The following is a 19,177-nucleotide window of genomic DNA, read 5'->3' as shown; positions in this document are numbered from 1 at the left end:
CAACAAAAGTCGTGTATGACACACCTACAGCTAACATCATACTGAACAGGAAAAAAAAAAAAATGAAAACATTTCCTCTAGAACAAGACAGGAAATTTTACCAATTTCATTCAATGTAATACTGGAAGTCCTAGCCAGGTAATTAGGCAAGAGAAAGAAATAAAGGTCATCCAAGTTGGAAAGGAAGAAGTCAAACTAGCCTTGTTCACAGATGACATGATTTTATATTTAGAAAAACCTAAAAGCTTGACCAAAAAACTGTTACAACTGATAAACAAATTCAGTGAAGTTTCAGGATACAAAATCAACATGCAAAAATCAGTAGCATCAATCCGAAAAAGAGAACAATCTGAAAAAATATCAAGAAAGCAGTCCCATTTACAATAGCTATAAAACATACAAAATATCTAGGAATAAATTTAACCAAAGAAGTGGAATATCTCTATATGGAAAATGGTAAAAAAAAAAAAAAAATGATGAAAAAAGTAAAGAGGACACAAGAAATGAAAAGATATTCCATGCTTATAGATTGAAAGAATTAATAGCGAATACTACCCAAGCAATTTACAGATTCAGTGCAGTCTCTAACAATGTATCAATAGCATCTTCACAGAAATCAAAAAAAGAATCCTAAAATTTGTAGGGAACCACAAAAGATCCCAAACAGCCACAGCCATCCTGAGCAAAAAGAACGAATCTAGAGACATCACACTGACTTCGAAATACACTACAAATCCACAGTAACCAAAAGAGCATGATACTATGATGCTGGCATAAAAACAGACACACAGACCAGTTGAACAGAATAGAGAACCCTGAAATAAATGCATGCATTTACATTTACAGCCAACTGCTTTTAGACAAAGGCCCTAAGAACATACCTTGAGGAAAGGACAGTCTCTTCAATAAATAGTTCTGGGAAAACTGATAACCATATGCAGAATAATATAACAGGACCGCTATCTCTCACCATATGCAAACATCAAATCAAAATAGATTAAATTTTTAAATCTAAAACCTGAAACTATGAAATTGTTAGAAGAAAACATTTGGGGAAACACTCCAGGACATTGGTCTAGGCAAAGATTTTTGGGGGTAAGACCTCAAAAGCACAGGAAACAAAAGCAAAAATAGACTAATGGGATTAGGTCAAGCAAAAAAGCTTTTGCACAGCAAAGGAAACATTAACAAAGGGCAGAGACAACCTACAGAATGGGAGAAAATATTTGCAAATCTGACAAGGAATTAATGACCAGAACATATAAGGATTTTAAACAACTCAATAGCAAAAAAATAAATAATAATAATCTTATTTTAAAATGGGCTGAAGATATGAATAGCCATTTCTCAAAAGAAGATATATAAATGGTCAACAAGTGTATGGAAAAATGTTCAATATACCTAATCATCAGGGAAATGCAAATTAAAACCACAATGAGATGTCATTTCAACCCAGTTAAAATGACTTTATCAAAAAGACAAAAATTAAAAAAGGATGTTGGCAAGGATGTGGAGAAAAGGGAACACTTGAACACTGTTGGTGGGAATGTAAATTAAAACAGCCATTATGGAAAACTACATGGAAGTTCCTCAAAAGACTAAAAATAGGACTACCTTATGATCCAGCAATCCCACTATTGGGTATATATCCAAAAGAAAGAAAATCAGTATATCAAAGAGGTATGTGCATGCCCATGTTTATTGCAGCATTATTCATAATAGCCAAAATATGGAATCAACCTATCTGTGCATGAATACATGAAGAACATATGGTATTTATACACAATTGAATATTTTTCAACTATGAAAAGAAGAAAATCCTGTCATGTGCAGCAGCATGGATAGAATTTGAGGTCATTATATTAAGGAAAATAATCCAGGCACAGAAAGACAAATATCACACGTTCTCATTCATATGTGGGAGAAAGAAGTATTAATTTTTTCAACAGTACATAATTTGAATGGTATAACGAGAGTAACTTTTCTCTTTTGTATTCAGTGTGACTTTCTTCAGTTTGCCTTTTTAAATTTTTTATTTCAAAATATTAAGGGAGTACAAATGTTTTTGTTACAGGGATACCTTGTGCAAGGCTTAAGTCAGGGCTTTTCGTGTGCCCATCACCAGAATAGTATTCATTGTACCAAATAGGTAAATTTTTACCCCTGCCACCCTCCCATGCTCCCCTACTCCTGTTTTGTAATGTCTTTTACGTTTCTTTGGGCCCAAGTGCGCCCATCATTTATTATTAGAGAGTATATATGGTGTTTGTTTTTCCATACCTGAGATACTTCAGTTAGGAGGATGGTCTCCAGTTCCATCCAAGTTGCTGTAAAAGACTATTTCATTCCTTTTTATAGCTGAGTAGTATTCCATGGTGTGTGTGTGTGTGTTTTCTTTATCTACTCATGAATTGAAGGGCACTTGGGTTGATTCCACATCTTTGCAATGATAAGTTGTGCTGCAATAAACATTCTAGTGCAGGTGTCTTTTTGATAAAATAACTTCTTTTCCTTTGGGTAGATACCCAGCAGTGGGATTGCCGCATCGAAAGTTAACTCTACATTTATTTGTTTGAGGAATCTCCTTGTAGTTTTCCATAGAGGCTGCACTAACCTGCAGTCTCACCAGCAATGTATAAGAGTTCCTATCTCTCTACATCCACACCAGCATCTATTGTTTTTTTTACTTTTTAATAATGGCTATTACGACAAGGGTAAGGTGGTATCTCACTGTGATTTTAATTTGCATTTCCCAGATGATTAGTGATGTTGAGCATTTTTTTCATGTATTTGATGGCCATTTGTCTATCTTCTTTTGAAAAAGTTCTGTTCATGTCTGTTCAAACCTCTTTTTAATGAAGTTGTTTGAGGCTTTTTGCTGATTTGTTTGAGTTCTTTGTAGATTTTTGATATTAGCCCTTTATCAGATATATAGTTTGCAAATATTTTCTCCTATTCTGTAGGTTGTCTGTTAACTGTGTTGATCTGTTAGTTGTCTGTTAACTATGTTGATTATTTCCTTTGCTCTACAGAAGCTTTTGATTTAATTAAGTCCCATTTATTCATTTTTGTTATTCTTGTTTTTGCCTTTGGGGTCTTAGTCATAAATTCTTTGACTAGGCCAATGTCTAGAAGAATTTTCTTTACATTTTATTCTATAATTCTTATGGTTTCACGCCTTAAGTCTTTTATCCCTGTTGAATTAATTTTTGTATATGGCAAGATATGGGGGTCCTGTTTCATTCTTCTGCATGTGACTATCCAGTTTTCCAAGCACCGTTTATTGAATGGGGCTTCCTTTACCCAGTGTATGTTGTTCCCTGCTTTGTTGAAGATCAGTTGGTTGTAGGTAGATAATTTTATTTGTGGGTTTTCTATTCTCTTCCATTCTCCTGTGTCTCTACTTTTACACCAGTATTATGCTGTTTGGGTTACTATAGCCTTGTAATATAATTTGAAGTCAGGTATTGTGATGCCTCTAGAGTTGTTCTTTTTGCTTGACATTGCTTTGGTTATTCAGGCTCTTTTTTGGTTCAAAATAAAGCATAGAATTATTTTTTCTAGATCTTTCAAATATGCCATTGGTATTTTGATAGGTATTGCATTGAATCTGTAAATTGCTTTAGGCAGTAGGACATTTAGGAGTTAAGGAGGATTCCTTCTTTCTCAATTCTGTGGAATAATTTCTGTGGTTACAAGTGCCAGTTCTTCTATGGAGGTCTGGTTGAATTCAGCTGTGAGTCCATCTGGTCTGGGGAATTTTTTTGTTGGGAGATTTTTTATTATTGCTTCAATCTTACTGCTTATTATTGGTCTGTTGAGGATTTCTATTTCTTCCTGATTCAGGCTTGGAAGGTTTTATGTTTCCAGGAATTTATCAATTTTCTGCACATTTTCTAGTTTGTGTGTATAGAGGTTTGGGTAATATTCACAGGTGATGATATTTTGTATTTCTGTGATATCAGTTGTAATGTCTCCTTTTTTAGTTCTGATTGAGCTTATTTGAGTCCCTTCTCTTCTATTTCTAGCTAATCTGGCTAGTGGTCTATTAATATTATTTATCTTTTCAAGGAACTTTTTGTTTTATTGATCCTTTGTATTATTTTGTTATTGTTGTTTCCATTTCATTTAGTTCTGCTCTGAGGTTTGTCATTTATTTTCTTCTTCTGGCTTTAGGTTTGGTTTGCTCTCCTTTTTCTAGTTCCTTGAGATGTGACATTAGCTTTTTAATTTGTGATCTTTCTGTCTTTTTGATATAGACATTTAAGGCTATGAATTTTCTCCTTAGAACTATTTTTGCTGTATCCCATAAAGTTTGAAAGCTGCATCTCCTTTGTTATGCAGTTTGAGAAATCTATTGATTTCCATTTTAATTTCATCATTGACCCAAGGATTATTCATCAGCACATTGATTAATTTCCATGACTTTGTGTAGATTTGAGTGTTCTCTTGGAATTGATTTTTTAGTTTTATTCTACTGTGGTCTGAGAAGGCACATAGTATGAATTTGATTTTTTCAAATTTGCTGAGACTTGTTTTGTGGCATAAGATATGATCAATCTTGGAAAATGTCCCATAAGCTGATGAGAAGAATGTATATTCAGTAGATTTTTGGTAGAATGTTCTTTAAATGTCTGTTAGTTCCAGTTGTTCTAGAGTCCCATTTAAGTCCAGTGTTTCTTTATTCATTTTCTGCTTCAGTGATCTGTCCAGTTCTGTCAGTGGATTGTTGAAGTCCCCAGCTACAATGTCAGTGGATTGTTGAAGTCCCCAGCTACAATGCTACTATTTGTTTCTTTGCTTAGTTCTAGTAAAATTTGCTTTATGAATCTAGGATGTCCTGTGTTAGGTGCATATATATCCAGGATTGTTATGTATTCCTGTTGAATTGCTCGCCTTACCATTATAAAGCATATGTTTTGTCCTTTTTCACCTTTGTTGATTTAAAGTCTATTTTATTTGATGTGAGAATGGGTACACCTGCTCAGTTTTGGTTTCCATTTGTGTGGAATATTTTTTCCATCCCTTTACTTTGAGTCTGTATGAGTCCTTGTGAGTTAGATATGTTTCTTGGAGACAGCATATACTTGTGGTGGTTTTTTTTTACTCCATTCAGCCAGTCTATGTCTTTTTAGTGGGGCATTCAGATCGTTCATGTTCAGTGTTAGTATTGATATGTGAGATGTTGTTCTGTTCATCATGTTGGATGTTACTTTGTTGTTTTGTTTTCCCTTTTGTGCTATTTTTTATTTGACCTGTGAGCTTTAAATTTTGTGGGGTTTTTTATACCAGTGGATATCTGTTGTGCTGTTTCTTATATAATACAGTTTTATGTATTTCCTGTAGGGCCAGTATTGTAGTGACAAATTCCCTTAGTGTTTGCTTGTCTAGAAAAGTATTTCTCCATGAATTATGAAACTTAGTTTTCCAGGATACAGAATTCTTAGCTCACAGTTGTTCTGTTTAAGAAGACTAAAAATGGGGCCCCAATCACCTCTGGTTTGTAAGATCTCTTCTGAGAAATCTGCTGTTAGCCTGATGGGTTTTCGTTTATAGGTTAGTTGTTGCCTTCTTCTTGAAGCTTTAGAATTTTCTCCTATATTTTCACTTTGGCCAGGTTTATGACTATGTGTCTTAGAGATATCCTGTTTGCTATGACTCTTCCTGGTGTTCAGTGACTATCTTGTGTCTCCATATTTGAATCTCTGGCAATCCCAGGGAAGTTTTCCTCAGTAATTTCCTTGAATAGGTTTTCCATGCTTTTTGCTTTTTCTCCTTCTCCCTCAGGTATACCTATATTTTGTATATTGTCCCACTTTGCATAGTCTTATACTTTTCCGAGTGATTCTTCATTCTTCTGTTTTCTTTTTACTACATCTTCAACTGACTGGGTCAGTTTGAAAGCCTTGTCTTCCAGCTCTGAAATTCTTTCTTCTATTTGTTCTAGCCTGTTATTGAGGCCTTCTGTTGTATTTTGAAATTCCCTAAATGACTCTTTCATTTCTTTAAGTTCTGTTATGTCTTTTCTTATGTTGTCTATCTCTTTAGCAGCTTTTTCATTTTTTTCATTCATGGTCTGAAATTTTTTTTTGCTTTGCTTTTTTATGTTAATAGTTTTCAACTTTCTCTTCAATCCCATTCATTTTATTTGCCATCCTTATTCTGAATTCCATATCTAACATTTTGACAATTTCTTATAGGTTTTGGTCCATTGCTAGAGACCTGTTGTGATCCTTTGGAGGTCTCAAAACAGCTTGTTTTTCATGTTGCCAGAGTTCTTATTCTGGTTCCTTCTCATGTGAAATCTATCAGCTCAAGACAGATAAGCTTGTGTGCACCTGTTCTCCTCTGCTGGGACCTCTCCTACTTAGTGCAAAGAAGGAGAGGTCCCTGGATGGCACACTTGCGTTCTGCTCTGAAGGACTGACCCAGCCAAGATGGGCGGATGTGAGGGTTTAACACTGTTGCTCTCCTGAGTCTCCCGCCTCACCATTCCCTGTGGTTGTCACTGGCGTCCCACACTGCAGAGTGAATTTTCCACCTAGTTGTCAGCAGTGGCGATTGTCAGCCTGCACCAGGCTTGAGAGCTGCTCCACTCAGATCCGCAGGCAGTGGTGTTTGTCACCCTTCCCCGCTTGAGGACCCGATGCCTTTGGGTGGCAGCGATTGTCTGCTGGGGCTGGCTTGAGCGCTGCCTGCTGATCTGTGGGTGGCAGCGTTTGTTGCCCCGTGCGGCGTGAGCGCAGTCCTGCCCGTGCCCTCGGCAGCAGCAGCTGATGGCCTGCACCCGCCTGAGGGCTGCCCACTCGGATCCACAGATGGCAGCGTTTGGCTGTGCCCAGCTTGCGGGCAGCTCCACCCACACCCACAGGTGGTGGCAGTTGTCAGCTCTGGCTGGCTCCAGAGCTGCCCGGCTCCGAGCCTCTGGCTGCAGTGTTTGTCAGCGGGGTGCCGGCCGGAGCCCAGCCCCACCCTGCCCTCATCGGCTGGCTGCTGCAGTTGTTGGCCAGCCCGGGTTCCCAGGCAGCAGTGCAGCACACAGTGCCTGCCCACCAGGCTCGGGAGAGCACCTGGCCTCCCCGCTCCCACCCTCTGCCCCACACCGGAAGGGCCAAAGGGGGAAGCAGCAGCAACAGACCTGAGCCCCGGGCAGAGGCAGTGCACTGGGTCTAGGGTTTTAAATGGCACCGGCCCAGCCACAGCACCCCAAGTTTGTGAGCCGGTAGTGCCTGCTGTGCGCTCTCTGGAGCAGCGTCTCTGCACAGTCTCCAGGCAGCTCCCTCGTCAGTCCTGTGGCCCTCTGCAGTGGAGGGTCCCCCGGGGTCGCAGCCCCAGGACTCTCCCCTCTGTGCCTTCCCCACGTGTGAGCTCGTCTTCCCTGTGCACCTCCGACCCAGCCGCATAGCAGGGCGCCGCTCTGCCTTCTCCTGCACTTTGGGTGCCTCCTGTCACCTCTCTGTGGGCTCTCAGCGCTCCCTCGTGGAGGACGGATCTGAAGGTGATGTCCATTCCCCACCTTCACGGCGCATGCAGACTGCTTCTAGGCCACCGTCTGGCCCCTGTCTGCTTCTGTTTAAGGATATCTTTGCTCACTGTTATATGTTCTATTGAAACTTTACACCATTGAGAAATAATGGATTCAATTTGCAAAAGAATGTTCTGTTCACTGGCTGATCACCATAAAAAAATCCATTACCCTAAATCCAAGAAATGTTTGTGATTGAATATATTCTCCACTTTATCACTGATTAAGATACTGCCTAGTCATTTTAAAATTTTCTTTTTTCATTATTTCATTTTGTTGCATTTATACCAATGTATAAACCATTGACTTATCTGATCAAAACTGTGTTCGTATCTTTATGAGAAGGTTGGCATGTTTCCAGGAGTGACTATTTAGTAACTGAAGCCAAAATTAGAGCAAGGGACATCATTATGCCTTCAATTCCTCACCAAATGTTTCTTTTAGCATTGTTATATAAATTATTTTTCTTTTTGGATATTCCCATTTTAAATATTTATATTCTAAAATCTACAAAGAAAAATAAATAGCACTCTAAAAATTCATGTGCAGTTATTTTAATTGGCAGAGCCAATGGAGTGGATCACGGAGAAGGAAACTTAATGAATGTAATACATTTCATTCTGTGGATCCCTTTGAAATAATTTGTCCTGCAGTCATGGCCATCATATATTTTATGTTACCCTGAAGCTATCACGTTTGCATTATAATAAAGAACACTGGGGGAACACTTATTAAAGAGGAAGACCTGCCACTTTTAAATGCATCAACTAAATCCTGAAAGCACCATAAAACCCTGTTCACTTTCACATTCTAACACGAAGCAAGCTATATTCTAAATTATATTTTGCCCAATAAATTAGATTTCTTTCTTATTAACAAATAACCCCAAGTACGAGCTTGGGCGCTCAAATGAGCAGGACTCCCTTCCCAGGGTCCATGTGGAAAAGCCCGGTGCGTGCTGTAACTGCACTTGTGTTGCCCTCAGAGCTGGGCGCCCCTCTGTGAAGTGCCGTCAGAGCCAAAGTGAGCCAAGAATCTAAATGAAATGCTCTTTTATGATCACACTTTAATTTCAGCCGAAACCGTGTGGTCCAGCTTGGTCATGTGTGTTATTCATCATATTTGGCTCCAGGTGACCTCTGATTGTTTCCAAAAAATGGATGTATTCTCAAAAAAATAGATTTTCTGTGATTTGTGGGGTTTTGTTTGGCTTTGTTTTAGTTTTGTTACATTGTTTAGCTGCAGATGAGCTGTTCCCTAAGCGTCCTGTGGGGAAGCAGTATCCTAGCAATGAGTGCAAGACTCAAGGCACCAGCTTTGAAGGGGGGAGGGGCAGCTGGGAGCACGTCCTGTAGAGGAGGACAGGCCTCGGTGCAAAGCCCAGCCCTGCAATGTGCCACTGAAGGGACTTTGAGTGACGCATTTGCCCTCCCTGGGAGCCTCAGTTTCTCCTTGCATGAGAGCAGGGTAGTGCTGCCCACTGCATGGGGCTGTTATACTGTAGGTAAAGCCTCCCCTGTGCTTGGATAGGTTACGCCTTCAAGAAGTGCTGGCTGATGTTCATTATCTTGCAAAACTATATACTACGTTGTCATGATAAGTGACTGATATCATACAGTAGAAAACTATCAAGAAGTATGATAACTTTTTCATGCAACAAAACAAAATTTTTCAAAATAAGTTGTTGCATAAAATAAATGTGCAACCAATTTTGAACCGTAAAATGTCTTGGCCTTTGTTATTGGGCACTGCTAAATTTATGAACTGAAAATTTTTAAGAGTATGACATTGAAAAGCGATGTATTTGGAGCAGCCCACAGGGTTTAAGTGTAATCTGCCAGCTACCTTATCTAGCTGCAAAGGGGGGAAATTCTGGAGATACCTAAGGCAGTAGTTGCTGCCCACACACACAGCCTGTGTTGTTGCACCAGGAAAAAGTTTGGAAACACAAGCAGTGTGTCCTGGCAACGCTGTGCCTGCAGGGCTGCCTGAGTAAGAACATGGGGATTCGAGAGAGGATGCCCCAAGAATCTTTGTGATTTCGAAAGTCCACTTCAGGAGGCTTTGAACAAGAAGGAAAAGTTACCATTTTCTTTTCTCTTAAGTGAGATTTCACAATCTAGTTACTTGGGAGCCTTTGGTTTGATTTCAAGGTTTTCCTTCTTATTATTCTGTTTTATTCTTGTCCCAGGTCTCCAGGTCATCAGAGACTAAATGACAAAAAGAATTATCTTCATTACCCTCCCTTTTACCCCCTGAGCCCAGGATTCCTTTGTCTGCATTCTAGGGCGGGACATCTGCCTTTATTTATCTCTTATGGGGGCCCGTGCAAAGACCTTAATGCAGCGTAGCAGAGCGGTTCAGGCTGAGAACTTCGGCGCCAGCCTTCCTGGGTTCAGATTCCAGTTCTGCTGTTTACTAGCTGTGTGGACGTGGGCTGGCGCCTTGACTCTTTATGCCGCAGTTTCTATATGTGCAAAATGAGGATACCAATAGGACCTAGCTCATAGATTTGTGTTAAGTATTAAAGAAATTGATATCTGTGAGGCATTTAAACTAGTGTCTGGCAGTGGCACACAGTAAGCACTACGTAAGTGTTAGGCTTTATCACTTTTTTTCAAATAGCTTATAATCATGGGTTTAGGTGCTCACATCATTCATAATTCAAAATTACTATTAAATTACTATCTTTTACTTATTTAAGTTAGGAGAGATCAAAAAGTCTAATGTCTCAATGTTGGCAAGGTACAGAAACACACATGTCATTCACTGTTGGTGGGGAGAGTAGATTATGCAACCTTTTTGTAAGGCAGTTCAGCATTATCTATTAAAATTACAAATGCATATTTTTAAAAGTATGATATATCATACCCATAAAAAAAAAAAAAAAACACTTTTAAGCCAGAGGAAACCTATTAGCAGAGAGAGGCAGCAAAGCACAGAGAGTAACAACAGGGACTCCAGAGAGATGCCTCAGGCCACAGCCCATGTCTGCCCCTTCCCAGCTGCATGACCCCAGGCAAGTCCCTTGACCTCTCTGTGCCCCAGTTTCCTAGTAGATAAAATGATGATAATAACGCTACCTAGTAGCATAAGGCTATGAGGTGGAACAAATGAGTTAATACTTTTAAAGCACTTTAAATAGTGCCTAGGGCCAGGCATGGTGGCTAATGCCTATAATCCCAGCACTCTGGGAGGCTGAGATGGGAGGATTGCTCTAAGTCAGGAGTTCGAGACCAGCCTGAGCAAGATCGAGACCCCATCTCTACTATAAATAGAAAGAAATTAATTGACCAATTAAAAATATATGGAAAAAATTAGCTGGGCATGGTGACACATGCCTGTAGTCCCAGCTACTTGGGAGGCTGAGGCAGAAGGATCACTTGAGTCCAGGAGTTTGAGGTTGCCGTGAGTTAGGCTGACCCCACGGCAGTCTAGCCCGGGCAACGGAGCCAAACTCTGTCTCAAAACAACAAAAAAAAATAGTGCCTAGCAAACTCTACGTGCTGTCAAAGTGTTTATTTTAAAATATTTTTAATGAAAGAGCACAAAAGTACCAGATTAAGAGTCAACCCCTAACCAGTTATAAGCTCAACTAAACCCTCTTCTAACCCAGTCCCTAATTAAGCAAATTTTTAAAATACTAGCCATTTTTTTTTATTTTTAGAAATTTGGCTTAACAGGCTAGCAAATTTTTTATTCTGTAATAGTTTTGCACCCACTGAAATTGTGGCATCTAAAATAAAGATGTACCATAGCTTTACCCTGAGCAGAGGGCAGAAGAAAATCACGAGCTCCAGCTTGCTGTACAATCTTTTTCCCCACTTCTCCTGCTGGGTTCATCTCTATGAGTAGGTATATTGTATAAACACAGATACATAAATATAGATATATTGCTCTGAAATGAAATGATGAAACAAAATGACTGATTTTAATAAACCAAGGAACGCCTCCCTCTCCCCACGGTCTGGAAATGGACCCACTGAAGAGCAGGACGTTGCGCAGCGTGAGGTCTTCCGTGTGCGAAATCAGAGCCAGGCGTGTGGCAGCCCAGTGATCTGTCTGCGCCAGCGCCCCTCAGCGCTTCCTGACGGCGGCGTGCGCCCACCGCGACCGGGACGGCCACGGAGCCAACTCATCTCCGCACTGACGATGGCAGCACATTTTCCTAGACGGCCGTTGGCTGGGCGTAGATGTCTTCGCTCTCCCTGGCTGCTCCGTCTTCCCCTTGGGTGACAACAAAGAACCATGAAGAACAACCCCCCTCCCACCCACCCCCGCCAGGACAATGAGCACCCCCAGAAAGTCACCAGCATTAAATCACTTATTTGCGAGTATATTTGTGACTGATAAATTGAACAGACTTTCATGTGGACAAATGTCCATTTTCTCTTACTAATTTGAACAAGGATTTTTAAAGACAAAGCCCATCAAACATTAGATAAGCATTTTAAGTTAATGGACCGTGTAGTCCTATTTCCCCACAAACTCAGGAAGCATCATATTATGTCCTATTTTTACAGCAACATCAATTATTAATATGTATATTTTTGCTGACAGAGGACCTAGCTATAAATGTAGGTTTCGTTATCCCGTTCTGGGTCATTAACTGCGGAAAGCTTGTAAATATAATGGTTTATTCACATGGGAAGCCTTCATTAAGATGCATTATTCTACAGCTGATGTATTTCAGTATATAGTGTACTATCATGTTCTCTGTCTCTCTTTAATATTCGTAATTTATTTTTAAATGAGTTGCTGTTTATGCGGCAAGTTAACAAATTTGAATTCCATATGACCAAAGTTGCTAAAGAGGAAAAGATGTTTTAGCCCAAAGGAAAAGCTGCTCATTAACATAGGACCTAAATATGTTATAACCTTTAAATTTGAAAGCGACTAGAGAGAGAAGCTACAAATGACCCAAATGTATTTCTGCGGGAGAAAGCCTACATCAAGAAACACGCACGAGCACACACGCATTAACGGCGCAGCATGGTGTGATAGGAGGCACGCCGGACTGGGAGAGCCAGGAAAACGTATTGCCTGCTGCCCCGTGGACAGACATGCAGCGACGGGAAGGGCATTTAGATCTGAACCTCCATTTCCTCATCTGTCCAACGGGGTGGTCACGTCCTCGTGTCTACGTCAAAAAGCGGATGTGGACATCCGTAAAGAAACGCAGCGAAGGAACGGTAGGTCAGAGTGCCCTGCCAGTGGGCGCGTTGTGACAGTCCAGTGAGAGCTGAGCGTTCTCTGTTTCACTCACTCACAGATCGTGGACGTGTCTGGAGTCTGCTGGGCTCGTCTCAGAGAGCTGCTGACAACGCACAACTCAGAGTCACCCCGCAACTCAGAGTCACCTACTTACTCGTGTTGAGGGGTGAAAGGAGAAAGGGCCCGGCCAAAATACAGTTTGTATGCCTCTATGAAGGAAATCCACAAATAACAACAGGAACAATGTAATTGAGGGCAATTCATCAGAGAATCATAACACTAATGCAAGACTTCAGTACAATTTTACACGTTCGTCAGAGGCAAAGAAACCGGGTCATGTGTTGTAGAGATCCGTATTGACGTCTTCATGAAAACGATTGCCTTTACAATAGCCGTTGGAGAGATGGATGCCTCTCTATGAATTATGAACTTCTGTTTTATATATTTAAAATGAAAAACATTACCTGGAAAATAGAAGAATTAGATGTTTTAATGATTAAATAAAGGAAACTTCTATTTTTTAATTTTGACACAAAATGCATAATATAAAGAAAAAGCATGCCTTTAAGTACCTGTATACTCAATTAGTTCTTTTGTTTTTAACAGTGTTCTTTAAAATGATTCTGTAATTCTCATTCTTTATTTACTTTTAAAGTAATTATAGGAGCTTTTGTCCGTATCGTAAAAGCTGCATGCTCTCATTTTACTAAAGGTAGGAAATTGGCTTTCGTTAGGTTTTCTAAGGCATGTCTTTATAAAGCATTAGATGTGTGATTTCCTTTTTTTCCCCACTGGCTTTATGGCATTAAGTGGACACTGTCTTCTAACATCTCCGTTGTGGAATCCCTCCCAACTCCAGAAGTTCATAGGTGTTTCTTAGAGATTGTGTGTGTGTGTGTGTGTGTGTGTGTGTGTGTGTGTGTGTGTGTGTGTGTTTGTTACATTTAACTATTTAATCCATTTGAAATTTATTTTGGTATATGACATTAGTTGAATCTTTAAGGTAATAATTTTTTCCTAGCTAATTTAAATTTATAGTTTTGCTAATACTATATGTCTGTGTATACTATAGGTAGTATAGACATACTACAATATGTCTATTGTAAATAAGGTCCTGAATTTTTATCATACTCATCTTTCACAGCTTTTGAAACGGACTTTAATGTTGTTCTCTCATCCCCAGAAGTTTCTTTACACTGCAGCTCCCTGGCATTCCTGGGTTTCAGACACTTAGTTACTGGCGCAGCCTGGCATGAGGACAGCAATCAAAGTAGGAGCCGCAGGAAACATTCACTGAGCACTCACTCAACGCCAGGCTCTGTAGCAGGACTTTATAGAATGTTGTATGCAATCTTCACAGCCTAACGCTGTTCCTGGATTAGAGGGGAGGAAACTGAGACTTAGGAGATGAAGTGCCTTGCACAAAATCACAAATGTAGCCAAGATTTAAACACAGACATTCTGTCCCAAAATCCTACAGCAAGACATTGGATCAGATAAACTAAGGATTGTTTCCTGCCTTTTCCATTTGCCAGCTGTGTGAATTTGGAAAAGTTAATTAGCTTCTCTGGTTTCTTTTTCTTTCTTTCTTTCTTTCTTTCTTTCTTTCTTTCTTTCTTTCTTTCTTTCTTTCTTTCCTTTCCTTTCCTTTCCTTCCTTTCCTTCCTTTCCTTCCTTTCCTTCCTTTCCTTCCTTTCCTTCCTTTCCTTCCTTTCCTTCCTTTCCTTCCTTCCTTCCTTCCTTCCTTCTTTCCTTCTTTCCTTTCTTTCTTTCTTTCTTTCTTTCTTTCTTTCTTTCTTTCTTTCTTTCTTTCTTTCTTTCTTTCTTTCTTTCTTTCTCTTTCTTTCTTTCTTTCCTTTCTTTCCTTTCTTTCTTTCTTTTTTCTTTTTTGAGGCAGAGTCTCGCTTTGTTGCCCAGGCTAGAATGAGTGCTGTGGCATCAGCCTAGCTCACAGCAACCTCAAACTCCTGGGCTCAAACGATCCTACTTCCTCAGCCTCAAGTAGCTGGGACTACAGGCATGCGCCACCATGCCCGGCTAATTTTTTTCTATATATTTTTAGTTGGCCAATTAATTTCTTTCTATTTATAGTAGAGATGGGGTCTACGCTCTTGTTCAGGGTGGTTTCGAACTCCTGACCTCAAGCAATCCACCCACCTCGGCCTCCCAGAGTGCTGGGATTACAGGCGTGAGCCACCGTGCCCAGCCTGGTTCATTTCTTTATATGATAATACCTGCCTGGACTGATTGTTGTAAGGGCTAGGAGAGTATTTCTTTAGAATGAGTTGTGCTCAGAGATGCTTTAGAATGAGTTGAGCTCAGGAAGCGATGCCCATGTTTTCTTCTTTGATTCTTTTTAAACAACAACTCCTCCTCCATCATCTTGGTGATCATCGTCATTTTAGTCTTAGCAGGCCATGCAGTTTCTGTCACAACATGAATGTTATTATCATCGTGGTGTGAACATAGACATAGACCATTAATGAATGGTTGTGGCTGTGTTTCAATAAAACATTATTTACAGAAAGACGCATTAGGCCATTTTGAGTCATCAGCTTTAGGTGGTCAAACCCTGCTTTAGCATGGTTAATATTTCCCAAACCTGAGTAATTATCAGAATCACCTGAAGATTTTCCAAAACTACTAATTTCTTGTTTCTGCCTTGCTTCTACCTTGGAACTGGGAGTCTGTATTTCTTAAGGTCTCTAGAATTTCAAGGAAAAAGAGAACTTCGAAAAAGTTCCTCACTGGTATATTCAGAAATATTTAAGGATATGTTACACATAAAAAAAAAAAAAATTTCTCCATAGTGGCTACTAAAAACAAAAAAGGAGCAAATGCAAAATAAGAAAGATTTCTAAGAAAATAAAATCATTCCAATACAAGTAAAACAATAGCAATAACCACCCCCAAATTTGTAAATAAATCTAAATAACAAATAGACATAACAAAAATCAAATTAGGTCTGGAAGGTGAAATTAAAGAAATGTCCTGTAATGTAGTACAAATAGACAAAGGAGAGATGTAAAATATAAAAGTTCAGAGTCATGAAAGATCAACCTGGTGGTCTGGCATTTATCTAATATTTGTTGTAGAGAGAGAAATGGAGAAAAAGAAATAATAGAAGAAAAATTTGCAGAATTGAACACATAATTCTTTATAATGAAGGCACCCACCAAAATAGAATATGATGAATGAAGAAATGCCTACACTTAGAAACATTTTGATGAACTTTGAAAACTCAGAGGGTAAATAAAGCATCATAAGAGCTTTCAGAGGGAAAAACAGCTTATCTACAAAGGAACAGCAATTGAATTTGCAACAAGTTAGTCACTGTCAGCTCTATATATCAGAAATATTCTCCAAGGAAACTGCCAAACTGCCATTAAATTGGGAGGGCCAAATAAAGACATTTTTAGAAATGCAAGTACTTAAAAGGTTTACAGGTAGACATAGCCATTCTGAAAGTTACACTCAAGGACACACTTCAGCAAAATGAAAACTGAATACAAGGGAGAGGAAGAAAAATAGACGGAATCTAGGACAACTTATAGTTAAATTTAAATAGTTCCTTATTTAAAAAAAATTAACCACAATCTATCATTGAGGGAAGAAAAGAAAACACATGCAGAGGTCTAGACTTGTTCAAAGAGCCTCTAGATAATGATAAATTCTAGACAAAGACAGAAATGTAGGTATTAATTACATGTTAGATATTTAAGAATAACTAGTAGAAGATTAAAATAAGATGCATAATTTTCAAACCATTAGATGACAAGAATGAACAAAGCTAGTGCCATATACCCAACAGAAGGTAGAAAAGGAAAAACAAACAACAAAGTGATAGAAAGCTTAATATGGCAGGATTAGCTCCAAATATTTCTTCCATACAATGAATAAAATTTTTCTTTTCTATAATTCTTAGAGTGAGTTTTTAAAAATCCAGTTATATACTGTTGACAAGAGAGAAACCTCAAACATACTGATGTTAAAAAATCCAACACAGAGGAACATAAAGAGTTATGTAAGGGACTTTTGGTTAAATAGGCAGAGTAAACACACCTATTTAGCCTTGTTCCTTCTGCATCTTTATATTTCTTATGTGCCTTTGGTAGGACACCATTGGAGATATTGACATATCTGATTAGTTTATAATATGTTTTACCAGCTCTGTAACTTATGTGATCTGAAACCTTGTTGCCTGTATTTTCAGGACCCACCTCCTTTCTTTAATCAAGTCAGCACTACAGTAATCAAGGCCGAAAGGGTGGACCGTCTGCGGGAGGAAATACAGACAAAGCATGAAGCGAACTACAAGGCAGCCTTGGTCACCATCAAGGATAACCTGAAGTTAACAGAAGGCCCAGACATCAGAGAGAGCCTTCAGGAGCAGATCCGGCACTGGTTCATCGAATGCAGGCAAGCATGAGCTGTGCGGTGGCATATCCAGACAGTCTCTGCTTTAGCGGTTGAGCTTATTGCATGTGTTTAACCACAAAAGCATGCTGATACAGAGTCACGGTGTTTCTTGGCTTCATTTTAGAAGAGTGAAATGCCAAATCTAAGAATTCAGAAATTAATTTTTTGACAAAGTTGCTCTTTGTCTTGTTTTTCAAAAAATTTGGAAATATGGTCCACACAGTGCTTCTGTGACTACATGGAATGGGACACCATGGGTGGATGGCAGCCCCACGATGCTAGAACGGCACAGGCCAGGCCTGTCTGAAAGCCAGGGGACCCTGCAACCCCTTCTGGGACCGGACTGGCCTCTCTGTCTGTAAGCGGCTTGAGATTCTCGACCATGGTTCATCTCTGTCATAACCTCTGAGGCAGCTACTGATTCCTGCATCTTAACACCTGGCCCCCAGGTCTCCCTGAAATGGTGAATATTGGAGGAGTTCTGGGGACAAGGCTCCAGGCCTTTTTGTATATTAAGGGTCTTCTTTAACACTCTTAAATGAAATGTTAAATGATCTAAAACTTATTTACAAAAGATGGTGTTTAAAGATATCCTTTATTAGGGCGTTTTTCCACACAGTAGAATAAATACTTCGTAGGTAACCTAATTAGAGCAGTTTTTAAATCGATTTTATTTCGAGAGCGGAAGAACAGAGGCAGAGGGCTGCGATCAGTCCAGGAGCCGTCTGTTTCCTTGAGTGGGTATTGTGCCCTAATCGCATCAGGTCCCAAGACACGTGTCCCAAGACAGATATCGTCTCTGTTAGCTCATCAGGACCAGAGAATTCAGCCGTCGGCAATAGAAAAATCAAACTTCCTCTCAAAAAATTCTATTCAGTTTTATATCCGTGGTAGGCAGCCTCCAAACTGGCCTCCAGTGATCTCCCCCCCACCCCAGAGTGTGATCTACCCGTAGTAATTCACTCCTAAAGGAAAGGGCAGTGTTGTATTGTGCAATGATTAGGAGGCAAACGGGAGTCACTGCTTCCTGCAAAATCTCTGTGAAACCTTGGGCGAATCCTTTAACTTCCCTGTGCGTCAGTTTCCTCCTCTGTGATACGAGGACAAAAATCAGCCCATTTCATTCGTGTGCCGGACCTGCGTGTGGGCCGTGGTCATTTCCACTGTACTGGAACCCTCTGCCTCCAGTGCCTCCGTGCATAAACTGCAGGTCAGTCAGGCCTGGGCTGGTGCTGAGAAGAAACTGGTACATGAAAATTTCAGGAAGAAACAGTGAATGGTGCAAGCTAATGGTATTGCAGTTTTTCAGTCTTATCCAATTGCATGATTGTGTCTGGAGAAAATTGCATGATTGTGTCTAGTTGAAATGAGTTTGTGCAATTGCAGTCACAGAAATTTAGGCATTGTTTCAAAAGAATTAGGTCTTCTGATTAAATCACTTTGGTTCATACTTAAAACCTTCATTTTCATAGTTAGCGAGGATTATATGCCTTATGTTCAGGAACTTCCCCTCTTTTCTCATGTGTCAGAGAATAGGTATTCAAAAATATATTTCCTATTAGTGAAATGATTCTTTACTTTTATGTAGACAATTTAAAATTCAATTTATTAAGTGACAGAACCAAGGGGAAAGCACTATGTACAATTATAACCCCAAATAAGTTAAAATATACCTATACATATACTAGTGCATGGTTGCACTAGTTAATGAATTCAAAAACATGTTTAACTTATTAAATATATGTTTTACACGCCAGGAAAATTTCTGGAAGGACACACCAGAAACTGTTAGCCTGGCTACCTCTAGGAGCTAAAGTGGGGAGGCGGTTACTTTTTATTTTATATTCTTCTGGATGAAGCCTTTTTTTCCCATAAGTACTATCTTTATAATAAAAACCTAAGTTACAAAATATATTGGAGGAAAAAGAAAGAAAGGTGATCAATTTGGATTGATTTCAAATTTTTAAAACACCCTAATTGTAGGAAAGTAGATTAATGCAGTAACTTGGACACTCTTGG

The 19,177-nt window shown here is 39.5% G+C and overlaps 1 protein-coding gene across 2 annotated transcripts in view; it reads left to right on the top strand.

Moving 5' to 3' along the window:
* The window catches only part of DRC11 (dynein regulatory complex subunit 11), a 149,919-nt gene that overhangs the window by 22,845 nt on the left and 107,897 nt on the right, over window positions 1-19,177 (top strand). For both annotated transcript variants that reach the window (XM_076006077.1, XM_012754502.3), the window contains one exon: window positions 16,953-17,158. In XM_076006077.1, the coding sequence (XP_075862192.1) occupies window positions 16,953-17,158 (206 nt within the window). The remainder of the gene's footprint in view (window positions 1-16,952; window positions 17,159-19,177) is intronic.

Source organism: Microcebus murinus, chromosome 8, assembly GCF_040939455.1.
Source record: "Microcebus murinus isolate Inina chromosome 8, M.murinus_Inina_mat1.0, whole genome shotgun sequence".
NCBI lineage: Eukaryota > Metazoa > Chordata > Mammalia > Primates > Cheirogaleidae > Microcebus > Microcebus murinus.
This window is presented reverse-complemented; position numbering and strand designations above follow the sequence as displayed.